At 47.6% G+C, this 24,279-nt stretch overlaps 1 protein-coding gene across 2 annotated transcripts in view; it reads right to left on the bottom strand.

Annotated features, from left to right (window-relative positions):
• Window positions 1-24,279, bottom strand: part of tmeff2a (transmembrane protein with EGF-like and two follistatin-like domains 2a) — a 54,333-nt gene that overhangs the window by 7,203 nt on the left and 22,851 nt on the right. The window contains exon 5 of one of the 2 annotated variants that reach the window (XM_062456300.1): window positions 5,886-5,976. In XM_062456300.1, coding sequence (XP_062312284.1) covers window positions 5,886-5,976 — 91 coding nt within the window. Of the gene's footprint in view, window positions 1-5,885; window positions 5,983-24,279 lie in introns of both variants that reach the window. The other variant, XM_062456299.1, reaches the window with a different exon arrangement.

Below are 24,279 nucleotides of genomic sequence, written 5' to 3'. Positions count from 1 at the left end.
GGCGCAAATATAAAATGGGTAGGTCCGAAGTAGCTACATTACTAATGGGTGTGGTTTGGGCGTAACGTGCAATAAACCAATCAGAGCGTCATCTCACATTCCCTTTAAGAGCAGCGCTTGTTCCATGGCGGATTGCTATTATAACGGCAGATTTGCCAGGCGCACGCCAGGAGCGGCGCTCCTTTTTATAATCATTGAAGAAATGTAACACGCCATAAATCAAAACAATGTAACGTAGCTTCGCAGAAAGAAGACCCTGGCCTCGCCAGCAGTGTGCACGGACCAAGCTTGCGCCCTTAAAATAGCATCTGAATAATGCGCCATTGACTTTAGACCACGTTTTTCCTGGTCAGTGGCGGAATTGTTTTTCGGAAACTGCAAAATAGCAACAGGGAACGTTTGCGCCGGAATACGCCTCCTTTTTCGCTGAACCGCCCACGGGAGCGCAAGGTCATTTCGACGTGCGTCTGTGGAGGGAAAAGTCAGCTTTGCGTCGAGTGCAAACTAGGAATGATACTTGCGTCGTTGACAAAGTCAATTGCGCTGGGTGCAAGATCGGGCCCTAAGGCTGAGAAGTGGAAGTCCTCTGAATGTGTGTAGCGATGGTAAGGATCATATCTGGAGGCCATGCATGGATTATGAACCTCACTTCCTCCAGAACACGACTACTGCAACAATGCACTGCGTCAACACATCCTCACACACACACACACTCACACACACTAACACGCTCACAGACATGCACACAGGTACACAAGCATGATTTGCAACTTCTGTGTAGACAAACACTTTCTCAGCCAGAGGGTGTTCAGGCAGGAGTGGGAGGAGCCAGAGGGTGTTCAGGCAGGAGTGGGAGGAGCCAGAGGGTGTTCAGGCAGGAGTGGGAGGAGCCAGAGGGTCTTCAGACAGGAGTGGGAGGAGCCAGAGGGTGTTCAGGCAGGAGTGGGAGGAGCCAGAGGGTGTTCAGGCAGGAGTGGGAGGAGCCAGAGGCCATGCAGGGTGTTGGCCAGCCAGGAGAGAGAAGATTCACTCTAACAGAGTCAGTATGAATCATTCTAACTGAGCCAGCTTGATTTGTTCTAACAGAGTCAATATCAATCGTTTTAACAGTCAGTATGAATCGTTCTAACAGAGTCAGTATGAATCATTCTAACAGAGTCAGTATGAATCATTCTAACAGAGCCAGTTTGATTTGTTGTAAGAGAGCCAGTTTGATTCGTTCTAACAGAACCAGTTTGATTCTTTATAACAGAGCCAGTTTGATTTGTTGTAAGAGAGCCAGTTGATTCGTTCTAACAGAGCCAGTTTGATTCGTTCTAACAGCCCGTGTGCCTGCGTGTGAGAAACACTTCTAAGCAGGAAGTCTTATTGATCTGATGTGTGGTTTCTCTCTTTTCTAAACCCCAGGACTGCCAGGAGACTTCCTGTGTGCCTGTTTCTTACTGCTACTTCCAGCCTCACACACACTACACACACACTACACACAAAATAAAGAAACAAGCTTGCCTGGAAGACAACACAACACATGCTTTACCATGCAGAATATCTCTCTCTCTCCCTATCCCCCCCCCCCTCTCTCTCTCTCTCTCTCTCTCTCTGTCTCTCTCTCACGGACACACACACACACACAGACTAGACCATTTTCCTAGCCTAAATCACATTGTGTACAAAGCCACAGCTATAACCATTATTGCTGCTGAATAGAACATTGATTTTCATAATCCCCAGCCTCATAATTCTGAGTAATCCCTCCAAGCACTGAGAAACAGAGAGACATAGACAGACAGAGAGAGAGAGAGAGAGAGAGACAGCGAGAGAGAGGGAGACAGAAAGAGAGAGAGGGGGAGAGAGAGGGAGAGAGAGACAGACCCCCCTATTTTGACGATCTGAAACGCAAGTATCAAACCGCAAAGCGCAAGTAACTTTGTGGGCGGGACTCCAGCTCGGTTGCTATTTTGCCGGCGGGATAAATGACTTTGCGCCTGGCGCAAATCTAAAATGGGTAGGTCCGAAGTAGCTACATTATTAATGGGTGTGGTTTGGGCGTAACGTGCAATAAACCAATCAGAGCGTCATCTCACATTCCCTTTAAGAGCAGCGCTTGTTCCATGGCGGATTGCTATTATAACGGCGGATTTGCCAGGCGCACGCCAGGAGCGGTTCACAGCCAAGGAGACCGACGTTCTAGTCAGGGCCGTAACAGATAGATAAGTGACATTGTATGGGAAAGGCAGAGCAGTTTTCTCATTGCACTAAATTGCCCGCTCATGCTGCTCATTCAAATTCTTATTTTTATATAGCCTACCCTATATTTTATTTGTTAAATTGTTTGGTTCTTGGAATTAGTTTAACTATTGTACTTTAAGACCCGTATATGTTTATTGTTTGCACCTTCCTGCCACAGTAAATTCCGTCTTTGTGTAACATAGGCTACATGGCGAATAAACCGAATTCTGATTCTGATGGAGATAGGAGAAGAAACCCACCCAAATTAGCTTCGGTTAAACAGGCGTGGGAGAAAATTGCCACAATTGTTACAAATCATGTTCACATACATAGAGATTTCTCATGAAAATATTTTTATAATCATTGAAGAAATGTAACACGCCATAAATCAAAACAATGTAACGTAGCTTCGCAGAAAGAAGACCCTGGCCTCGCCAGCAGTGTGCACGGACCAAGCTTGCGCCCTTAAAATAGCATCTGAATAATGCGCCATTGACTTTAGACCACGTTTTTCCTGGTCAGTGGCGGAATTGTTTTTCGGAAACTGCAAAATAGCACCAGGGAATGTTTGCACCAGAACACGCCTCCTTTTTCGCTGAACCGCCCACGGGAGCGCAAGGTCATTTCGACGTGCGTCTGTGGAGGGAAAAGTCAGCTTTGCGTCGAGTGCAAACTAGGAATGATACTTGCGTCGTTGACAAAGTCAATTGCGCTGGGTGCAAGATCGGGCCCAGAGACAGAGATGGAGACAGAGGGAGAGAGGGAGGACAAAGAGAGGGAGAGGTGAGAGAGAGAGAGAGAGAGAGAGAGAGAGAGAGAGAGAGAGAGAGAGAGAGAGAGAGAGAGAGAGAGAGGGAGGGAGGGAGGGAGAGACAAAAAGAGGGAGGGAGGGAGAGAAGGAAGGAGATAAAGAAAGAGTTGTGAAAGCTGAAGCAGTGAAGCGTTTTGGGCATTGAAGCAGGACTCTATTTTCGACGTGGCACATACACACATACATACACAAAGATGTGCACACACACACAGGCGGATTGGCAGGAGACAGTTGTCTGTGAAAGAGGAGAGGTGTGTGAGCCCATTTAAGACAGATAAAGAGCTCTTTCCCCCTCCCTCCAGTGCCTTGTGGCTCTCCATGCTACTGCCCCTGAAGATGAGTCCTCTCCATGCTACTGCCCCTGAAGATGAGTCCTCTCCATCCTACTGCCCCTGAAGATGAGTCCTCTCCATCCTACTGCCCCTGAAGATGAGTCCTCTCCAACCTACTGCCCCTGAAGATGAGTCCTCTCCATGCTACTGCCCCTGAAGATGAGTCCTCTCCATGCTACTGCCCCTGAAGATGAGTCCTCTCCATCCTACTGCCCCTGAAGATGAGTCCTCTCCATCCTACTGCCCCTGAAGATGAGTCCTCTCCATCCTACTGCCCCTGAAGATGAGTCCTCTCCATCCTACTGCCCCTGAAGATGAGTCCTCTCCAACCTACTGCCCCTGAAGATGAGTCCTCTCCATGCTACTGCCCCTGAAGATGAGTCCTCTCCATCCTACTGCCCCTGAAGATGAGTCCTCTCCATGCTACTGCCCCTGAAGATGAGTCCTCTCCAACCTACTGCCCCTGAAGATGAGTCCTCTCCATGCTACTGCCCCTGAAGATGAGTCCTCTCCATGCTACTGCCCCTGAAGATGAGTCCTCTCCAACCTACTGCCCCTGAAGATGAGTCCTCTCCATCCTACTGCCCCTGAAGATGAGTCCTCTCCATCCTACTGCCCCTGAAGATGAGTCCTCTCCAACCTACTGCCCCTGAAGATGAGTCCTCTCCATGCTACTGCCCCTGAAGATGAGTCCTCTCCAACCTACTGCCCCTGAAGATGAGTCCTCTCCATGCTACTGCCCCTGAAGATGAGTCCTCTCCATCCTACTGCCCCTGAAGATGAGTCCTCTCCATGCTACTGCCCCTGAAGATGAGTCCTCTCCAACCTACTGCCCCTGAAGATGAGTCCTCTCCATGCTACTGCCCCTGAAGATGAGTCCTCTCCATGCTACTGCCCCTGAAGATGAGTCCTCTCCATGCTACTGCCCCTGAAGATGAGTCCTCTCCATGCTACTGCCCCTGAAGATGAGTCCTCTCCATGCTACTGCCCCTGAAGATGAGTCCTCTCCAACCTACTGCCCCTGAAGATGAGTCCTCTCCATGCTACTGCCCCTGAAGATGAGTCCTCTCCATGCTACTGCCCCTGAAGATGAGTCCTCTCCATGCTACTGCCCCTGAAGATGAGTCCTCTCCATGCTACTGCCCCTGAAGATGAGTCCTCTCCAACCTACTGCCCCTGAAGATGAGTCCTCTCCAACCTACTGCCCCTGAAGATGAGTCCTCTCCATGCTACTGCCCCTGAAGATGAGTCCTCTCCATGCTACTGCCCCTGAAGATGAGTCCTCTCCATGCTACTGCCCCTGAAGATGAGTCCTCTCCATGCTACTGCCCCTGAAGATGAGTCCTCTCCAACCTACTGCCCCTGAAGATGAGTCCTCTCCATGCTACTGCCCCTGAAGATGAGTCCTCTCCAACCTACTGCCCCTGAAGATGAGTCCTCTCCATGCTACTGCCCCTGAAGATGAGTCCTCTCCATGCTACTGCCCCTGAAGATGAGTCCTCTCCATGCTACTGCCCCTGAAGATGAGTCCTCTCCATGCTACTGCCCCTGAAGATGAGTCCTCTCCATCCTACTGCCCCTGAAGAGCCAGAGGCCATGCAGGGTGTTGGCCAGCCAGGAGAGAGAAGATTCACTCTAACAGAGTCAGTATGAATCATTCTAACAGAGCCAGCTTGATTTGTCCCTGAGGTCCCTGAGGTCTGCAGGAGGGCCAGGTCCACATTCCTGTTAACTCTACACCAACGTATAATTCTTTTTTACAGCTGGTGTTCTTTATCCCTGTGTCCTTTACATATGTATACGTATGTGTGTGTGTGTGTGTGTGTGGGGGGGGGGTTGTTGGTGTGTGTGTGTGTTGGTGGTGGTGGGTCTCTTGGGGTAGCCATCTTGGTTATCCGACAGTATAGGTTGGTCTGGAGGTTTCTAAGGTGTAATCTGGGCTTTAGTGTCCAAATGAGTAAGGGTTTACAATAAAGGCCTAATGATGCAGTCGCCGTTAGGGTTGAGCATCAATGTGTCTTTTGACAATCACTGATCAATAACAGAGTGGGTGAGCTATGCTGCATGACAGGAGGGCAGTCAGAATATGATGTTGAGTGTATTCCAACTTTTTTATGAATCACATCCTTAGTTGTACAAGTTCAGTAGAAAAACTGTCCACGGTCTTCTAATGACCCAACCCATCAGTTGTTGTATAAATAAAGTACCTATCCAATTATCTGTTTCCATGTGTGTCTGACTGTGTGTGTGTGTGTGTCTGTCTGAAGTCAGGTGGCTGAGCGGTTATGGAATTGGGCTAGTAATCAGAAGGTGGCCAGTTCGATACCTGGCCGTGCCAAATGACTTTGTGTCCTTGGGCAAGGCACTTCACCCTACTTGCCTCGGGGGAATGTCCCTGTACTTACTGTAAGTCGCTCTGGATAAGAGCGTCTGCTAAATGACTAAATGTAAATGTCTGACTGACAGCCATCTTGGCTCTGAGGCTGTGAGGCTCTGAGGCTGTGAGGCTGACTCACCAGACATCCTCTGCATCCACGTCACACTCGGCCCCAAACTGGCAAATGTCACAGGTGGAGGTTTCCTTCTGTCCTGCCTCCGCCGAGCCCTCTGCTCCTGGGGGAGGGGAGAGAGGGGAGAGAGGGGAGAGGGGGGAGAGAGGGGAGAGGGGGGAGAGAGGGGAGAGAGGGGAGAGAGGGGAGAGGGGGGAGAGAGGGGAGAGGGGGGAGAGAGGGGAGAGGGGGAGAGAGGGAGAGGGGAGAGGGGAGAGGGGAGAGAGGGGAGAGGGGAGAGGGGGGAGAGGGGGGAGAGAGGGGAGAGAGGGGAGAGGGGAGAGGGGGGAGAGGGGGGAGAGAGGGGAGAGGGGAGAGGGGGGAGAGGGGGGAGAGAGGGGAGAGGGGGGAGAGGGGGGAGAGGGGGGAGAGGGGGGAGAGAGGGGAGAGGGGGGAGAGAGGGGAGAGGGGGGAGAGAGGGGAGAGGGGGGAGAGAGGGGAGAGAGGGGAGAGGGGAGAGGGGGGAGAGGGGGGAGAGAGGGGAGAGGGGAGAGGGGGGAGAGAGGGGAGAGAGGGGAGAGAGGGGAGAGGGGAGAGGGGAGAGGGGGGAGAGGGGAGAGGGGGGAGAGAGGGGAGAGGGGGGAGAGGGGGGAGAGAGGGGAGAGGGGGGAGAGAGGGGAGAGAGGGGAGAGGGGGGAGAGAGGGGAGAGAGGGGAGAGGGGAGAGGGGGGAGAGAGGGGAGAGGGGGGAGAGAGGGGAGAGAGGGAGGGAGAGGATAAAGATTTGTCACTTCTGTATTCAAAGACGATGGATTTCTGTAAAACAACACGTTTGCAAATCATACAGTCTCTCCTATACATTCACTCAGTCTCTCCTATACATTCACTCAGTCTCTCCTATACATTCACTCAGTCTCTCCTATACATTCACTCACAGTCTCTCCTATCCCTCCTATCTCTCTATCCCTCCCTCTGGGAGGGATAGAGAGGGATAGAGTGTTCCAGATCCCAGTGTGCCGGGTGGTGGTGATATTCTGTGGCTCAGGCCTGGCCAGCGCCTCCCGGCTCACTAGGGGCAGGGGACAAGCAATCTGTCCAATCTCAAATTGCGTTCCTTCCCTCTGAGATTCCTTGGCCCTCTCTCCCCCCGCACACCTCCTCTGTTACAGGGTACTATTTTTAAAGCTGGGGCCCACGAGGAGCAGATGAAGGAACAGGAAGAGGTATGTCTCCCCATGTCACATCCTTTCCTCCCCAGCCAGGCATGTAGCTGTGCTCCCCCGTGCTGTCAGCCCTCACCCCGCCTCCTGCTCCAGCCCTCACCCCGCCTCCTGCTGTCAGCCCTCACCCCGCCTCCTGCTGTCAGCCCTCACCCCGCCTCCTGCTGTCAGCCCTCACCCCGCCTCCTGCTGTCAGCCCTCACCCCGCCTCCTGCTGTCAGCCCTCACCCCGCCTCCTGCTGTCAGCCCTCACCCCGCCTCCTGCTGTCAGCCCTCACCCCGCCTCCTGCTGTCAGCCCTCACCCCGCCTCCTGCTGTCAGCCCTCACCCCGCCTCCTGCTGTCAGCCCTCACCCCGCCTCCTGCTGTCAGCCCTCACCCCGCCTCCTGCTGTCAGGATCTCCTGGGATTTGGAGGATGAATATGAAAAACCATGTGGAGAGACGGGACCCTGCTTCTGTCCTGGTTTAGTGCCTACTTGACCCTATTCTTCCTGATCTGACTGTGAGGGTCGTTAGTCTTCCTCCTGGTGGCATCACGGTGCTGCTGTGATCTCTGGAGCTCTGCTCATGTGGACCTCGTTCTGCCTGGAGCTCTGCTCATGTGGACCTCGTTCTGCCTGGAGCTCTGCTCATGTGGACCTCGTTCTGCCTGGAGCTCTGCTCATGTGGACCTCGTTCTGCCTGGAGCTCTGCTCATGTGGACCTCGTTCTGCCTGCTGCTGTTTGCAGATGTTTGTTGTGGTTTTGTTTGGTCTGGTTTAGAGTCTTGTCTCTGGGGCTGTAGTAGAGGATAACTCATTACATGAGTTAATACATCCCCTTCCAACCTATTACCAAATACAGAATAGCATTTAGCAGACTACCTTTCCAGGCTCAATCAATGGTAAACAATGAATGTTTCTACCACTGAATACAATGGTAATCCTCTATTCAGAACTCTATAATCAAGTTTTCCAATCTAAAGCCACTGAGTTTTCCGATTTCTACTCTAGCACAGCTTTTCAACTGAGTCCAAATATGCAAAGCATTTATGCACATAGAAAGCAGACTCCCAAAATCAAGTAATTGGGTGTGCTTTGCCTTCGGCAAGGGCACAACCTTTGTTCTCTCACATGTATATTATTGGGTGTGCTCAAGCCTTCGGCGAGAGCACAACCTTTGTTCTCTCACATATATATTATTATTATTGGGTGTGCTCAAGCCTTCGGCGAGAGCACAACCTTTGTTTTCTCACATATATATTTATTTATTGTTTATTTTCGCCCCCCTAAAACTCAGTCAATATTTGGCCTACATACACAACGGCGGTGTCAAAAGGTTCGTCTTGGTAGCGATTGCGTTGCTTCTATTGGAATTTACGTTCCGTTGCATGGTTTGGGCTTAAGTTAAGTTTTTGTGGCGAAAAGTGAAGCTAACGGTGGCTAATTTGCTAGCCACAGTCACTGACGTTACTAACGTCACTAACGTCACGAAAACACGCGTGACTACCTGTAGCAGAACATTCGTTTCGCATCTGTTAACTTGGGGGATAGCTAGGCTAACTATAGCTTTACTGCAAGGCAGCTGCAGGAACGCCACAAGCAAAGAGGCCAGGGTGATAACTATTTACTCATTTTACTTTGTGATATGACACACAATTGTCATGTGTAATGTACAATATAAGCTGATATTATTAACCTTTTCATGTTCCTGTTAAATTTGCCTGAAAACGCCTAAACAGCATACCCAAAGTAAATTGGAAGCTGTTCTTGAACCATTTGGAGTACATGCATGTAAATGATCTCTTTTGAAAGCTGACACTCTGAAGTTATGTCCCCTGTTGTCAGGACCCCTGTCAGTCCTTCTAGTGTTGAGTAATAGAAGCTTGAACACAAGGAAAGTGAAAATTTATATTTCCGCCTAGATTTTGTTTTGAAAACAGAGGCCTGAAGAGGCCTAGAGGTGGTAGGTATTATCTGGAAGACTAAATTGGACCACAGGTTGAAGCCTTACCCAATTCAAATCAAAAGTCAAACATAATACCACAATATATTCATATTTGACACATGTTTTTATAAGAGTACATCCAGGAATTTTCTAAAAGGGTCTTTTGGAGACTCCAAAATGACCCTTTGTAACCAAGGTCAAGGTCAAATAAAAAGGTATTATTTTTCATAATTGTTATCTCTAATGAAAGGTGGTACTTAGAACTATCATATATAATAGCTAAATCCCTAATTAGTAATACTGAAACACAAAAACTGAAGCATGAACACATTGGAGTGCTTTATCTGATTCCAAGGATTGGCGCACAAAGAACACTGATTCTGTCAACCATATTGCGCAATCGACTCTTATTTTGAAGGCTCCACAGACCGCATACAAATGAGGTATTGGCATTTTCAGCTAGCTGTCAGCTACAAGGCTAACGAGCTAATTTCAGAGCCAGTCGAAGCCAGTTCGAGAAATTTGTTTAGAACGAGTGTGGGGGGGGGGGGGGGGGGGGCAGGACGCACAGACCTAGTTGGCTTTAGAGGGCTGTCAACGGGGCATGGAAGCTCCTATTGGGTCGAACAAGGTGTCAATCAAAAGGGGAGGGTTCAACGGACATTTTGATACCTTCATATTGTAAATACTCCGTTGCTAACCGGAGAAAATAACACTTTTATGTGAACAAGTTGTTTCTTCCGTCGGCTAACTTGCATAATGAAACAAAGGATAATGGCTATTCATGAACGTAAAACATTGTATTTGGACGAATTACTTTACATGGTTAGATACTTTGAACCCTTGGGACTTACGCAGATCAAGTTTTGATGGCATGATTTGCACACCTGGACCTATTTGAACAACTTAGGGTGAGTACAACTTTTTTCTTTGGCATTGTTGAAGGAATGTTCACCGGAAAAAGACGTTGACTTTGCTTGCTATTGCGACTTGATCTTGAATTGGTTTATTTCAATGGAAGCACAAGAATCGTAGCTTTCCAACGATGTATAACATGTGTAGCGTCTAAAAAATATATTTGTTAGAATTTAGTGCGTCGTAACTGAGGGAGGGGGAGGCAGCATTTTTGTCTCGCGGGCGAAACAGGAGCGTACATCTACTTTCGGAAACAGTACTCTACTATTTCACTGAAATATTAGCATCATGACATTAGCCTCTGTTGCCCGGGCAACACATACTACAGTGGTCTATGATGTAGCGTTATCTGTTTTCAATCGTTAAAATAAACATTCCTCACATATACATTTTCGTTGTAGGATTTATTCTGACATTAGTAAACGATTTGTTGGTGAAATTACCATTACCTGTGGTTTCAAACCAGTGTAGTTCACTGCAACGCTGTAGCTTACGTGAGACACACTACAAAAACATCTACACTACACAGCTGTTTAGGAAGTCAAACGGCGACAGAACATGTTCGGCACTCCCCTTACTTAAATCAAGTCTATCTAACTACTAACCTGAACTTCATTGCCACAGCCTAAACGTTCTCAATCTGTTCATGAAAATAATTAATTTCAGCTTAAACCGTACAACGGAACGTTCAATCCAATTCAACCAACGCAATCGCTACCAAGACGAACACAACAGTAGTCTAGTACTGTACCGTAGTAGTACAATTTACCGGGGCAGCTTCTCCACACAGGGCTATATCGCATTTTGCGTTGTTACTGACAATGATCGCTACCAGTGAGCTTTTTATGAATGAGCGATTTTCCACTAAATAAATGTCAAGCTTATTTACGTTTTGGGGGGCATATTTTCAGTTAGCAGATGGTACTGTTTGAATCGCGATTCCATCTTCTACTGCCGGGTAACGTCGTAGAATAATCTTCAAAGGGGGTTCTTTATTAATGAATGAATGCAATGAGTAGGCTAAATGCCTGAAAATATCATGAGAAGGGAAAAACTTAAAATGACGTTTAAATCATAGAGATTAGGTCAATTTTTACACCGGTCTGCCCAATTTATTCGTTTTGTTTCAACGATGAGGCTGCCTCTTGCAGGGGAAATGAGAAGACATCTATTTCATTCTACACTTCACTCGTATTTTCAGTTGTAAATGAGCAGCAAAAAAAAAATGCTTTTAAATCTATGTCATCTTTATAAATAATAAGTATGCATTTTTATATAAAATATACAGAAATATCAGTTGTAAAAATGTCATTCAAAAACGGACCCCTGTGCAACCGACGCAAGCAAGCACACCCTACAATTTCCCCATAAATTGTACCCTCTCTAGTTCTCCTTTGAAACTACAAGGAAATAATGAGAAGCAGTGTGAGGAATGGAGAGTTCAAATGAGAGAGATAGACTAGTTGACAGTTCAATTATGTTGTTTCTTTTTATATCCCAGGTTTGGGTTGATCTGCTTGTCAACAATGGCACTGCTACTGATTGAATTAGCAAATTCACCTCAAAGACTGCTGACACAAATGTAATTTCTCTCATTTCCAACTGTCAACTGTTTCCTGTTCTGAGAAACTTTTGCAGCTTTCAGAGAGAGCCTCAATTGCTCCCCAGCCTCTGCGCTCTGTCAAACGGTTCGCTTCCCACACTCTCTCAGGCGGGCAGGCTCTTGCCTTCACACACACTCTGGGAGCAGACACACACACACACGTGCAGACCCAACACACACACTCACAGGGGATTCAAGCATGATATAGCTCCTGCCTCCTAGCTCACATACAGAGCACATATAACCGACATTCCCAGTTGTCAACTGGGCAAACCAGGCCAATTATAGTGCAGCGTAGGGCTTGCAGTCCTACAGAGACTGTCTCAGATCTGATCCCCTACAGAGACTGTCTCAGATCTGATCCCCTACAGAGACTGTCTCAGATCTGATCCCCTACAGAGACTGTCTCAGGTCTGATCCCCACACAGAGACTGTCTCAGATCAGGTCAGGAACAGGACAGCACAGCACAGTCACCCAGCCACCCTCTCCCCAGACACCCTGGCACAGGACAGCACAGTCACCCAGCCACCCTCTCCCCAGACACCCTGGAACAGGACAGCACAGTCACCCAGCCACCCTCTCCCCAGACACCCTGGAACAGGACAGCACAGTCACCCAGCCACCCTCTCCCCAGACACCCTGGAACAGGACAGCACAGTCACCCAGCCACCCTCTCCCCAGACACCCTGGAACAGGACAGCACAGTCACCCAGCCACCCTCTCCCCAGACACCCTGGAACAGAGGTGGCTGGGGTCATGAGGGGAGGAAGGATCGATGGAGACAGATAAAGAGAGAGAGAACAAGTCCTTGTGAAAGTACGAATCAGAGAAAAGGAGAGAGGGAAGGAGAAAAAGAGAGAGGAAGAGGAAAAGAGAGGAAAAGAGAGGGAGAGAGGGGGAGAGATTCAGAGCGGTCTAGGAGCAGCATCACAGGGATGATGAATGAAGCCCACACCGCTCTAGAAAACAGCAGGACGAGAGCGACCTTGGATACACACACACACAAGCACACACACGCACACACAAACACGGACACACAGAAGAGATGGGGGACTTCACACACACAGGCAGAGAGATGTATTGGGGAGCTGATGTGTGGTCACAGAGACAAAGCCTTGGAGAGAAGCCCCCAGGAGCTAGGACATGCAGATACAACTAGGCTACACACCACACACAGCACTAGGCTACACACCACACACAGCACTAGGCTACACACCACACACAGCACTAGGCTACACACCACACACAGCACTAGGCTACACACCACACACAGCACTAGGCTACACACCACACACAGCACTAGGCTACACACCACACACAGCACTAGGTTATACACCACACACAGCACTAGGCTACACACCACACACAGCACTAGGCTACACACCACACACAGCACTAGGTTATACACCACACACAGCACTAGGCTACACACCACACACAGCACTAGGTTATACACCACACACAGCACTAGGTTATACACCACACACAGCACTAGGTTATACACCACACACAGCACTAGGCTACACACCACACACAGCACTAGGCTACACACCACACACAGCACTAGGTTATACACCACACACAGCACTAGGCTACACACCACACACAGCACTAGGTTATACACCACACACAGCACTAGGCTACACACCACACACAGCACTAGGTTATACACCACACACAGCACTAGGCTACACACCACACACAGCACTAGGCTACACACCACACACAGCACTAGGCTACACACCACACACAGCACTAGGCTATACACCACACACAGCACTAGGCTATACACCACACACAGCACTAGGTTATACACCACACACAGCACTAGGTTATACACCACACACAGCACTAGGCTATACACCACACACAGCACTAGGTTATACACCACACACAGCACTAGGCTATACACCACACACAGCACTAGGCTATACACCACACACAGCATTAGGTTATACACCACACACAGCACTAGGCTATACACCACACACAGCACTAGGTTATACACCACACACAGCACTAGGTTATACACCACACACAGCACTAGGTTATACACCACACACAGCACTAGGTTATACACCACACACAGCACTAGGTTATACACCACACACAGCACTAGGTTATACACCACACACAGCACTAGGCTATACACCACACACAGCACTAGGTTATACACCACACACAGCACTAGGCTATACACCACACACAGCACTAGGCCATACACCACACACAGCACTAGGTTATACACCACACACAGCACTAGGCTATACACCACACACAGCACTAGGTTATACACAACACACAGCACTAGGCTATACACCACACACAGCACTAGGTTATACACCACACACAGCACTAGGTTATACACCACACACAGCACTAGGTTATACACCACACACAGCACTAGGCTATACACCACACACAGCACTAGGCTATACACCACACACAGCACTAGGCTATACACCACACACAGCACTAGGTTATACACCACACAGCACTAGGCTACACACCACACACAGCACTAGGTTATACACCACACACAGAGCTAGGCGATACACCACACACAGTGCTAGGCTATACACCACACACAGCGCTAGGTTATACACCACACACAGCGCTAGGTTATACACCACACACAGAGCTAGGTTATACACCACACACAGCGCTAGGCTATACACCACACACAGCACTAGGCTATACACCATACACAGCGCTAGGTTATACACTACACACAGAGCTAGGTTATACACCACACACAGCGCTAGGCTATACACCATACACAGAGCTCCTGAATTCACACGCTTCATGTTTGTATTCTGGTGGGGTCGGTATCCAAACCTCCTGTTTATGGTGACAATGAGGAATGTAAGTTGGTAAAATATGTAGGACTTTGGCCAGGCTGTTTGCCTTGCCACCAACAGGTTTGATTGAAAACGGTGTGAGGTTATATTTCCTGTAATAAGACATGTGATACGGTCACATGATAGGGGAAGCGATAGTGAGGGTCATCACAGGCACACAGGGAGAAGAACTACACCTCCATTCAACAGCTCTCAGTCTCCACAGCAGGAAGACACATTATGAGACGACTACACTGACAATTAAACTATTAAAACAATCAATCACAATGACATTATCAATGGCCCAGTGAACTGGGCATCGAACATGACACGAGCCCTACCCAGGAACAGGAGCCAGCAGAAACATAATGGACACTGATATTGAGAAAATGAAAGATGATGCTTCTGACCCAAGCCAAGATTAAATTTTTCCATCCATGTTTTGTTTTTTTCTCTCTACAGTGTATCGCTTTTTCTGTGAAGTCATTTGTCACAAAGTCTAACAAAAAAAGGCGACATCCAACTTCTCTAACGCGAGCCAAGGGCAAACGGAGAAGCAATGACAAGGATGACAAAATGACAAAGGACACGACGCTCAAGAATTACAATGGACCGTGATATAAATAATGACACTATTAAGCTGTTTCATGGGCAGAAACAATGAAATACAACAATGTACAAATATCCCTCAGGGAGGTGATAGTCTGCAAGGAACCCATAAGCGATAAGAATCATACAGGGACATCACAGAATCATACAGGGACATCACAGAATCATACAGGGACATCACAGAATCATACAGGGACATCACAGAATCATACAGGGACATCACAGAATCATACAGGGACATCACAGAAGGTTTACTATGCAGTGTTACTCAGGCTAGTCTGTCAGCATGTAAATCCTCTTCTTCTCTATGGTACACTATTGTATATTACAAATACATACTCTGTATGCATTCAACAATATCCTCTGACAATACCTAAAGCCCTGGATCATACATTTATCTCAGTCCAACACATTTATGTGAAACATTTTAAAACCTTTTCCGGCTTTCAAATTGTATCAAGCTTTAAATGAAATATTAACAGACTGAGATGAGGGTCCAGAGCCACTGAGGACATTATATAAAGCAGTCTGTCTTCTATAGAGAAGCCACCTTCATCAGTAAACAAACACCTTCATCAGTAAACAAACACCTTCATCAGTAAACAAACACCTTCATCAGTATACAAACACCTTCATCAGTATACAAAGGGTATCAGGTCCAACCCAGAGGATCCTGACAGCTTGGCTCATGGCTCCACTTAGCTGATGCTGGTCATGTCACAAAAATGTTTTTGTACAGAATGACCTTGGGTTACACTGTGCACATGATAATACATCTATCGGACTTTGATTTAGATTAGATGGTTTGATTCAAATATTTTATTTCTGTAAATACTAAACTACTACAAAAATACTAAAAACACCAGCAGAACTTCGTGCCTAGTCTTGTGTTAATGTTGGCAGTGAGACCACTGCCCTGTCTGTTACTAAAAGGTCATAATAAACTGACAAAAATCATGAACTAAATTAGACAAATAATAAAGCAATAAAGCAACATAGTCCAGAACATAAATCATTGTAAAACATCTTTGCCTTTACATCTGTATTTCTCTTAGGTTTGAATAACATTTATTTATTTTTGTTATCTTGCTACTCCAAAATCCAACGTCATTTAATCATGTAAATTAAGTTCAACAAATCTAATTACTCTTTACTTTCAATCAAATCCAGAATCCCCCTGGTGTGATGTTCCCAGTGACAGGTACCCTGCTCCTGAGCAGGAGGGGAACCCGCTGACAAGCATGTCCCCTAACTGGGTCAGGCTCCATGAGTAGATTAAAAGGAGGAGAATTAGAGGAGGAATTAAGGCTTCAAACTTGGTGTTTGTGCTTTGAGAGGATTAGACGCTGCTCTCTGCGCTCTGGCTGCCTGACTGCAGGTTGCTGCAGTTGGATATCTTCCATTAGGCCACACACATTTAAAAATAAAGCTGGAGAAAATGCCCTGAAACCGAATCATCGGCTGTGTGTGAATTGTTTTAGGGTTTTTGTTTTCATATCATATTGTTATTGATTGAGCCCAAAAATTAAATGCAACCTGTTCTATCTCGATCTGTTTCAAATGTTTCCTTTTTGTCTCAGGACCTGGATCCAGCCACACAGAGAGTTGCTCAACAGGAAACACAAGCATGACACAGCCATATCAAAGCTAACAGCACGGAGGAGCACACTATCGGAATGAGCTCCTTGTAGTGTGAACTTGGCTGACCTCAGATCTGAGGATAATTACTGTATGTTTGTTTAGTATTTTCAAACTATTATTAATCTCAAACCAAACTCTGATCTCTATTTTTTTCTCTGTTTATTCCTTCATCTTCACACACATCCCCCCTCCTTTTTTTTTTGGAAAGGTTGAAAACATATTTTCGAGAAAAAAAAAACATTACAAAAAAGTTGAAAAAAGGTAGATAAAAAAGGTTAGAAAGAAAACGTTTTGAAAGTTTTAAAAAAGGTTTCAAAAGGTTGGAAGAAATACAAAGAAAATTACTACTCAAAAAAAGAAATGTTAGAAAAAAGAAATTGGGGAAACATTTCCAACATCCTGCCAGGACTGCTGGAGTAACAGCACCTCCTGGAGCACAGCCAACATCCTGATGCTCTGTGAAGCTCAACTTGATTCAAAGTCGTTCTTCATCCCCAGACCCTCTCCTCAGCTTTCTCTTTGTCATGCAAATAAACAGGTTTTCATACGAGCACACTTCCCCATCACTCCAGCAAAGCTCATTTAAAAAATAAACACATTTTACCCTCCCTTGCTCTTCATCCCTTAACGCCTAATTTTCAAAAGTAAACAAACACCTAAAAACACAGGCTTTCCTCCGCGGTGGGACCCAGCTCTGAGTCTGGTAGCCCACACTGAGGCCCCCAGCCCTCAGGGAACGCTCGCCTGGAGATTGCCACTAAACCCCGAAATAAACAGCCCTCAGATATGTGCGTACACGGCCGGGCTCTCCAGAGAACACACACAAGCCCATTTATGACGCTATCGATGAAAGGCAGGGAGCGGGCCGGGGGAGACTGGATTGGGGAAACGATGAGTCATGGAGCGAGATTACATAGAAAACGCTTCTGACCTCCGGTGGGGTTTGTCTCTAGCTGTGGATGTTTGTCCTCTGTACAATAAACACAATTTGATCCTCAGGTGCCTGCTTCACGAAACAGTGTCACACTTTTATACTCTGGTGATAAACTAAACAGGCTCTGGTGTCACGCTTTCATAAACTGCACTGGATTGTCGTTTGGCCTTCCGTTCGTCTTCCGTTTGTAAAAGTATTTGCCATGGGAAGGCAAAACATGGTAAAACACAGCATGTGATAGTCTGCACATATTTTCAAAAGGAACATAGAAATTACAAGTTATTATTATTATTATTATTGTAATGTCATTACATATTGTCATTACAAAGGAATAAAGCTACAAACAATTCCATGCTAACATAGCCTAGTTGTATAAGATGCCCACAACAAGTCTGGTACTGTGATGGTGTCCTGGGTTACATTTACATTTAGTCATTTAGCAGACGCTCTTATCCAGAGCGACTTACAGTAAGTACAGGGACATTCCCCCGAGGCAAGTAGGGTGAAGTGCCTTGCACAAGGACACAACGTCAATTGGCACGGCCGGGAATCGAACTGGCAACCGTCTGATTACTATCCCGACTCCCTCACCACTCAGCCATCTGTCTGGGTTAGGGTCACCCAGAGCCCAGACGCCCTGGTGAGGTACTGGGGCACCATGGCAACAGCTAGAGACACCAGAAAGATGTTAAAGTCCTGATGTTGTGACTGAACAAGCAACAGCAGATGTCCTGATAGCTGGAGGGTTCTGTATGTGCTGAGGGTTCATGAGGATGCAGAAACACACACTGCCCCTAGTGAAACAGCTCAGTGACCAGTCACCATGGTTACTTAAGGACCCTTACAGCTTGAAAATTCAGTGGAAAATGAACACTAAAAAGATCTGGCTGCATTTGCAAAATGCATTACAGATAATGGAGATGGTGTCATCCAAATGGACCACATAGACGCATGTTGTATTCCTTATAGAGCTGTATTACTGGAGCTACACAGGGTCTCATGTAGAAAAGGTCACCAGTCGGTTGTAATCTGCAGAACATGAAGGATTTAAACAACATTCCTCTGGGTCAACCTGGCTGAGAGAAGCTCAGCCTAGTTACATTTTTTCATGACAGAACCTACTTACAGTTTGTCATGACAGAAACATTCATCTGGCACTGAAACCAAAGGTTTTAAAGCATAATGTAATTTTTTTACGTTTGATAATGAATAGCATTATCATATGAACTGTGTCCAAGTCTATAAATGTATTACAGTGGGCCGCCTAACTAGATCATTATGACAACATCACATAAGGTAGGAAGTGTTTGAAGTCATAATGCTGAAAGCCTCTATTCCAACACAGCTTCACGCACACACACACTAATCCCTTCTACCATTCAACTCAGCTTCAACTCCTCCTCTATCCCTCCATCTCCACCAGGGCTCTGTGGCAGAGGACCTGCTCCATCTCCACCAGGGCTCTGTGGCAGAGGACCTGCTCCATCTCCACCAGGGCTCTGTGGCAGAGGACCTGCTCCATCTCCACCAGGGCTCTGTGGCAGAGGACCTGCTCCATCTCCACCAGGGCTCTGTGGCAGAGGACCTGCTCCATCTCCACCAGGGCTCTGTGGCAGAGGACCTGCTCCATCTCCACCAGGGCTCTGTGGCAGAGGACCTGCTCCATCTCCACCAGGGCTCTGTGGCAGAGGACCTGCTCCATCTCCACCAGGGCTCTGTGGCAGAGGACCTGCTCCATCTCCACCAGGGCTCTGTGGCAGAGGACCTGCTCCATCTCCACCAGGGCTCTGTGGCAGAGGGCCTGCTCCATCTCATGATGCAGGGAGGGGGAGGAGGACAGTGAAACCCAGCTACCCCTCCCTCCATGTCACAAAGTAAAACTCACTTCCACACACACACAAATAAAAACACAGCGGTGGCCAGAGATTTATGTTTCATCAGAGGCAAAGCAGTGTGAAGGACTCCAGCGGTGTTTGATTAGCTGGATGGAGTGAGAGAGCAGGAGGACAGCAGAGGACAGCAGGAGGACAGCAGAGGACAGCAGGACGACAGCAGGAGGACAGCAGGAAGACAGCAGAGGACAGCAGGAGGACAGCAGGAAGACAGCAGAGGACAGCAGGAGGACAGCAGGAAGACAGCAGAGGACAGCAGGAGGACAGCAGGAGGACAGCAGAGGACAGCAGGAAGACAGCAGAGGACAGCAGAGGACAGCAGGAGGACAGCAGAGGACAGCAGGACGACAGCAGGAAGACAGCAGAGGACAGCAGAGGACAGCAGAGGACAGGCGGAGACAGACAGCAGGATCTGAGGACCATGCCAGTGTCCCTCTACAGACCATCCATCCTGGGGGACAGGATCTTCTGAGGGGAAGGAAGGCAGCAGAGGAACACTGTTATCCACATGATGCCAGCCACAGAAATCCTGCTTTGACTGACAACTAGATAGTGCACTCCAAATATCTATCTTTGGAATCCAAGAGGATCCACTGTCATTTGAGGTGACAGTAAGATATAATGTGTGTACATCATGAGTATGGCTCACGGTGGAGACAGCCAGGTCTCATCTGCCTGGGTGGAAACACTCAGGCGTTCATCCTAATCATGTCAGTTGAACAGGTAGTTGATGTAATTCATGGAGAACTACATAGTCTGTCTCTCACTGTGAGAGGATAGTTTCAGGTATGTGAGCAGGCCATACTCAGTACAGCGAGTAGAATAAGAACCATGTGAGGCTGGTTTAGGAGGGAGGCTGTTATGCTACTTTGCAGTGAAGGGATTTCTATACATCCTCTTTGGTCATTCTGGGAAACTTGCCATCTTTCTCTATCTCTACCTCTCTCTCTCTCTAACACACACACTAACACACACACACACACACACTAGCGTCAAGCCTTATCTCTGCTGCAGTGGTGGCATGATTAGATTTGTTCGCTTTCCTAAACCTCTAACTCTGTTACCATGGTGATGGTGCCGGCAGTGTGACCCCATCAGAGAGGGGACAGCGGGTCTCATCACCATGGGAACCACAGGTCAGTCTCATCACCGTGGGAACCACAGGTCAGGCCTGGCGCTCCTTAAAGAGGTCCAGATCCTAAGGGAGCTCAACCCTGGTCGACCCAGAACTGCTGCCAGAGCCACACATACACATATCACTGTATACTATATCACTGTATACTATATCACTGTTTATATCACTGTATACTATATCACTGTATACTATATCACTGTATACTATATAACTACATATCACTGTATACTATATCACTGTATACTATATAACTACATATCATTGTTTATATCACTGTTTATATCACTGTATACTATAGAACTATATATCACTGTTTATATCACTGTATACTATAGAACTATATATCACTGTATACGATATAACTATATATATCACTATATACTATATATAACTATATATAATAGTGGAGTCAGATGGCTGAGCGGTGAGGGAGTCGGGCTGAAGGTTGCCAGTTCGATTCCCAGCCATGCCAAATGATGTTGTGTCCTTGGGCAAGGCACTTCACCCTACTTGCTTCGGGGGGAATGTCCCTGTACTTACTGTAAGTCGCTCTGGATAAGAGTGTCTGCTAAATGACTAAAAATCACTCAGTTACAAATGGATTAAGTAAGAAAATGTAAATGTTTAGCCATTTTAGTCACTGTATATCATAAGTTGCTCAGACTTGCCCAAACCTTTTAGTTAAATCTATATTTGTTTCATATGTTTCAAAGTGTGACAACCTACAGTATAAAAGTACGGAAGGAATATCACACCACCCTCCCACTTCCTGTGGCATGTTTCTGTATATTGAAAAGAACGGATCGTTTGAAATTGAATTCATAATTTGCCGGCTCTGGAGTCTTACACCTAATTTAAATTAATGAACTGAAGGCAAAAATCCATATCGACATAGCTTCACAATGATTATTTGATTAATTACCTCACTTGAGCTATGGTATTATAATTAACTTAAGTATAGTGTGTTTATCCCTTAATTAGCACACACGCATACAAACACACACACACACACACACATACAACCTCTCAGGTCTAGACTGGTGTTGTTCGGGATGTTAAACTGTGTCTGTCTTGGGACAGCCTGAAGGTCTCTACTGGGAAGACTTCATGGAACACTGCAAACAATTGATCACATGACCCCATCCGTCTGTGGCTGTACCTGCATCCATGGAAACCACATGGCCACAAGGCATCTCTATCCACAGCTGGCTGGAATCAGATAACACACACACACACTCTCTTCCATCCGCACAGACAGACACACCACACATCACCCCCAAATCTTATCTCTGTGCATCTGAACCGACCAGACCTCAATAAACAGGCTCTGCTGGATTTATCGTAAGCCATTAAAAGACATTTGATTTTTATTGAGGACTGTTCCTCTGCAAGTGGCTCTATGCTACCCTAACCCAGCCTTTTATACTTCTCATCTTTAACCTTCTCTGACACTCATAAAACTCAATCTCCCCCTCCCTGTGCTCTCCCCTTCATTCCTGCTATCCATCCATCTCTCCACTGCAATCCCTCCTTCTCCCTGTCGCCCCCCATCCTTCTCTATCGCCCCAGACTCCGTGATCGCTCCGTGCTCCTGCTTCCCCTCGTCCCCTAATCTGTCTCCCTCATCTCCTCTGGGTCCCCGGCTGACCTCGAGGCCTCTTCATTTCCGTCTGTGAGTGCGAGTGTCGCGGCGGGCCTGTTGGATCTGTTTACTCTCTGTCTCTGGGACGCTACATATTCTTCACATGAGTTAATGAAGAAACTGCATGGGGAACACGCATTCAAGACAGGAAGAGTGTGACCCAGACCGTGTCACTTCACCCACACCACACCCTGTACACAACACACACACACCACACCCTGTACACAACACACACACACCACACCCTGTACACAACACACACACCACACCCTGTACACAACACACACACCACACCCTGTACACAACACACACACACCACACCCTGTACACAACACACACACACCACACCCTGTACACAACACACACACACCACACCCTGTACACAACACACACCACACCCTGTACACAACACACACACCACACCCTGTACACAACACACACACACCACACCCTGTACACAACACACACACACCACACCCTGTACACAACACACACACACCACACCCTGTACACAACACACACCACACCCTGTACACAACACACACACACCACACCCTGTACACAACACACACACACCACACCCTGTACACAACACACACCACACCCTGTACACAACACACACACCACACCCTGTACACAACACACACACACCACACCCTGTACACAACACACACACACCACACCCTGTACACAACACACACCACACCCTGTACACAACACACACACCACACCCTGTACACAACACACACACACCACACCCTGTACACAACACACACCACACCCTGTACACAACACACACACACCACACCCTGTACACAACACACACACACCACACCCTGTACACAACACACACACCACACCCTGTACACAACACACACACACCACACCCTGTACACAACACACACACACCACACCCTGTACACAACACACACCACACCCTGTACACAACACACACACCACACCCTGTACACAACACACACACACCACACCCTGTACACAACACACACACCACACCCTGTACACAACACACACACCACACCCTGTACACAACACACACACACCACACCCTGTACACAACACACACACACCACACCCTGTACACAACACACACACACCACACCCTGTACACAACACACACCACACCCTGTACACAACACACACACCACACCCTGTACACAACACACACACACCACACCCTGTACACAACACACACACACCACACCCTGTACACAACACACACACACCACACCCTGTACACAACACACACCACACCCTGTACACAACACACACACCACACCCTGTACACAACACACACACACCACACCCTGTACACAACACACACACACCACACCCTGTACACAACACACACACACCACACCCTGTACACAACACACACACCACACCCTGTACACAACACACACACCACACCCTGTACACAACACACACACACCACACCCTGTACACAACACACACACACCACACCCTGTACACAACACACACACACCACACCCTGTACACAACACACACACCACACCCTGTACACAACACACACACACCACACCCTGTACACAACACACACACACCACACCCTGTACACAACACACACACCACACCCTGTACACAACACACACACCACACCCTGTACACAACACACACACACCACACCCTGTACACAACACACACACACCACACCCTGTACACAACACACACACACCACACCCTGTACACAACACACACCACACCCTGTACACAACACACACACCACACCCTGTACACAACACACACACACCACACCCTGTACACAACACACACACACCACACCCTGTACACAACACACACACACCACACCCTGTACACAACACACACCACACCCTGTACACAACACACACACACCACACCCTGTACACAACACACACACACCACACCCTGTACACAACACACACCACACCCTGTACACAACACACACACCACACCCTGTACACAACACACACACACCACACCCTGTACACAACACACACACACCACACCCTGTACACAACACACACCACACCCTGTACACAACA

The sequence above is a fragment of the Osmerus eperlanus genome, chromosome 3 (assembly GCF_963692335.1).
Source record: "Osmerus eperlanus chromosome 3, fOsmEpe2.1, whole genome shotgun sequence".
Classification (NCBI taxonomy): Eukaryota; Metazoa; Chordata; class Actinopteri; order Osmeriformes; family Osmeridae; genus Osmerus; species Osmerus eperlanus.
Note: the sequence above shows the minus strand (reverse complement) of the source record. Positions and strands in the feature narration are given on the sequence as shown.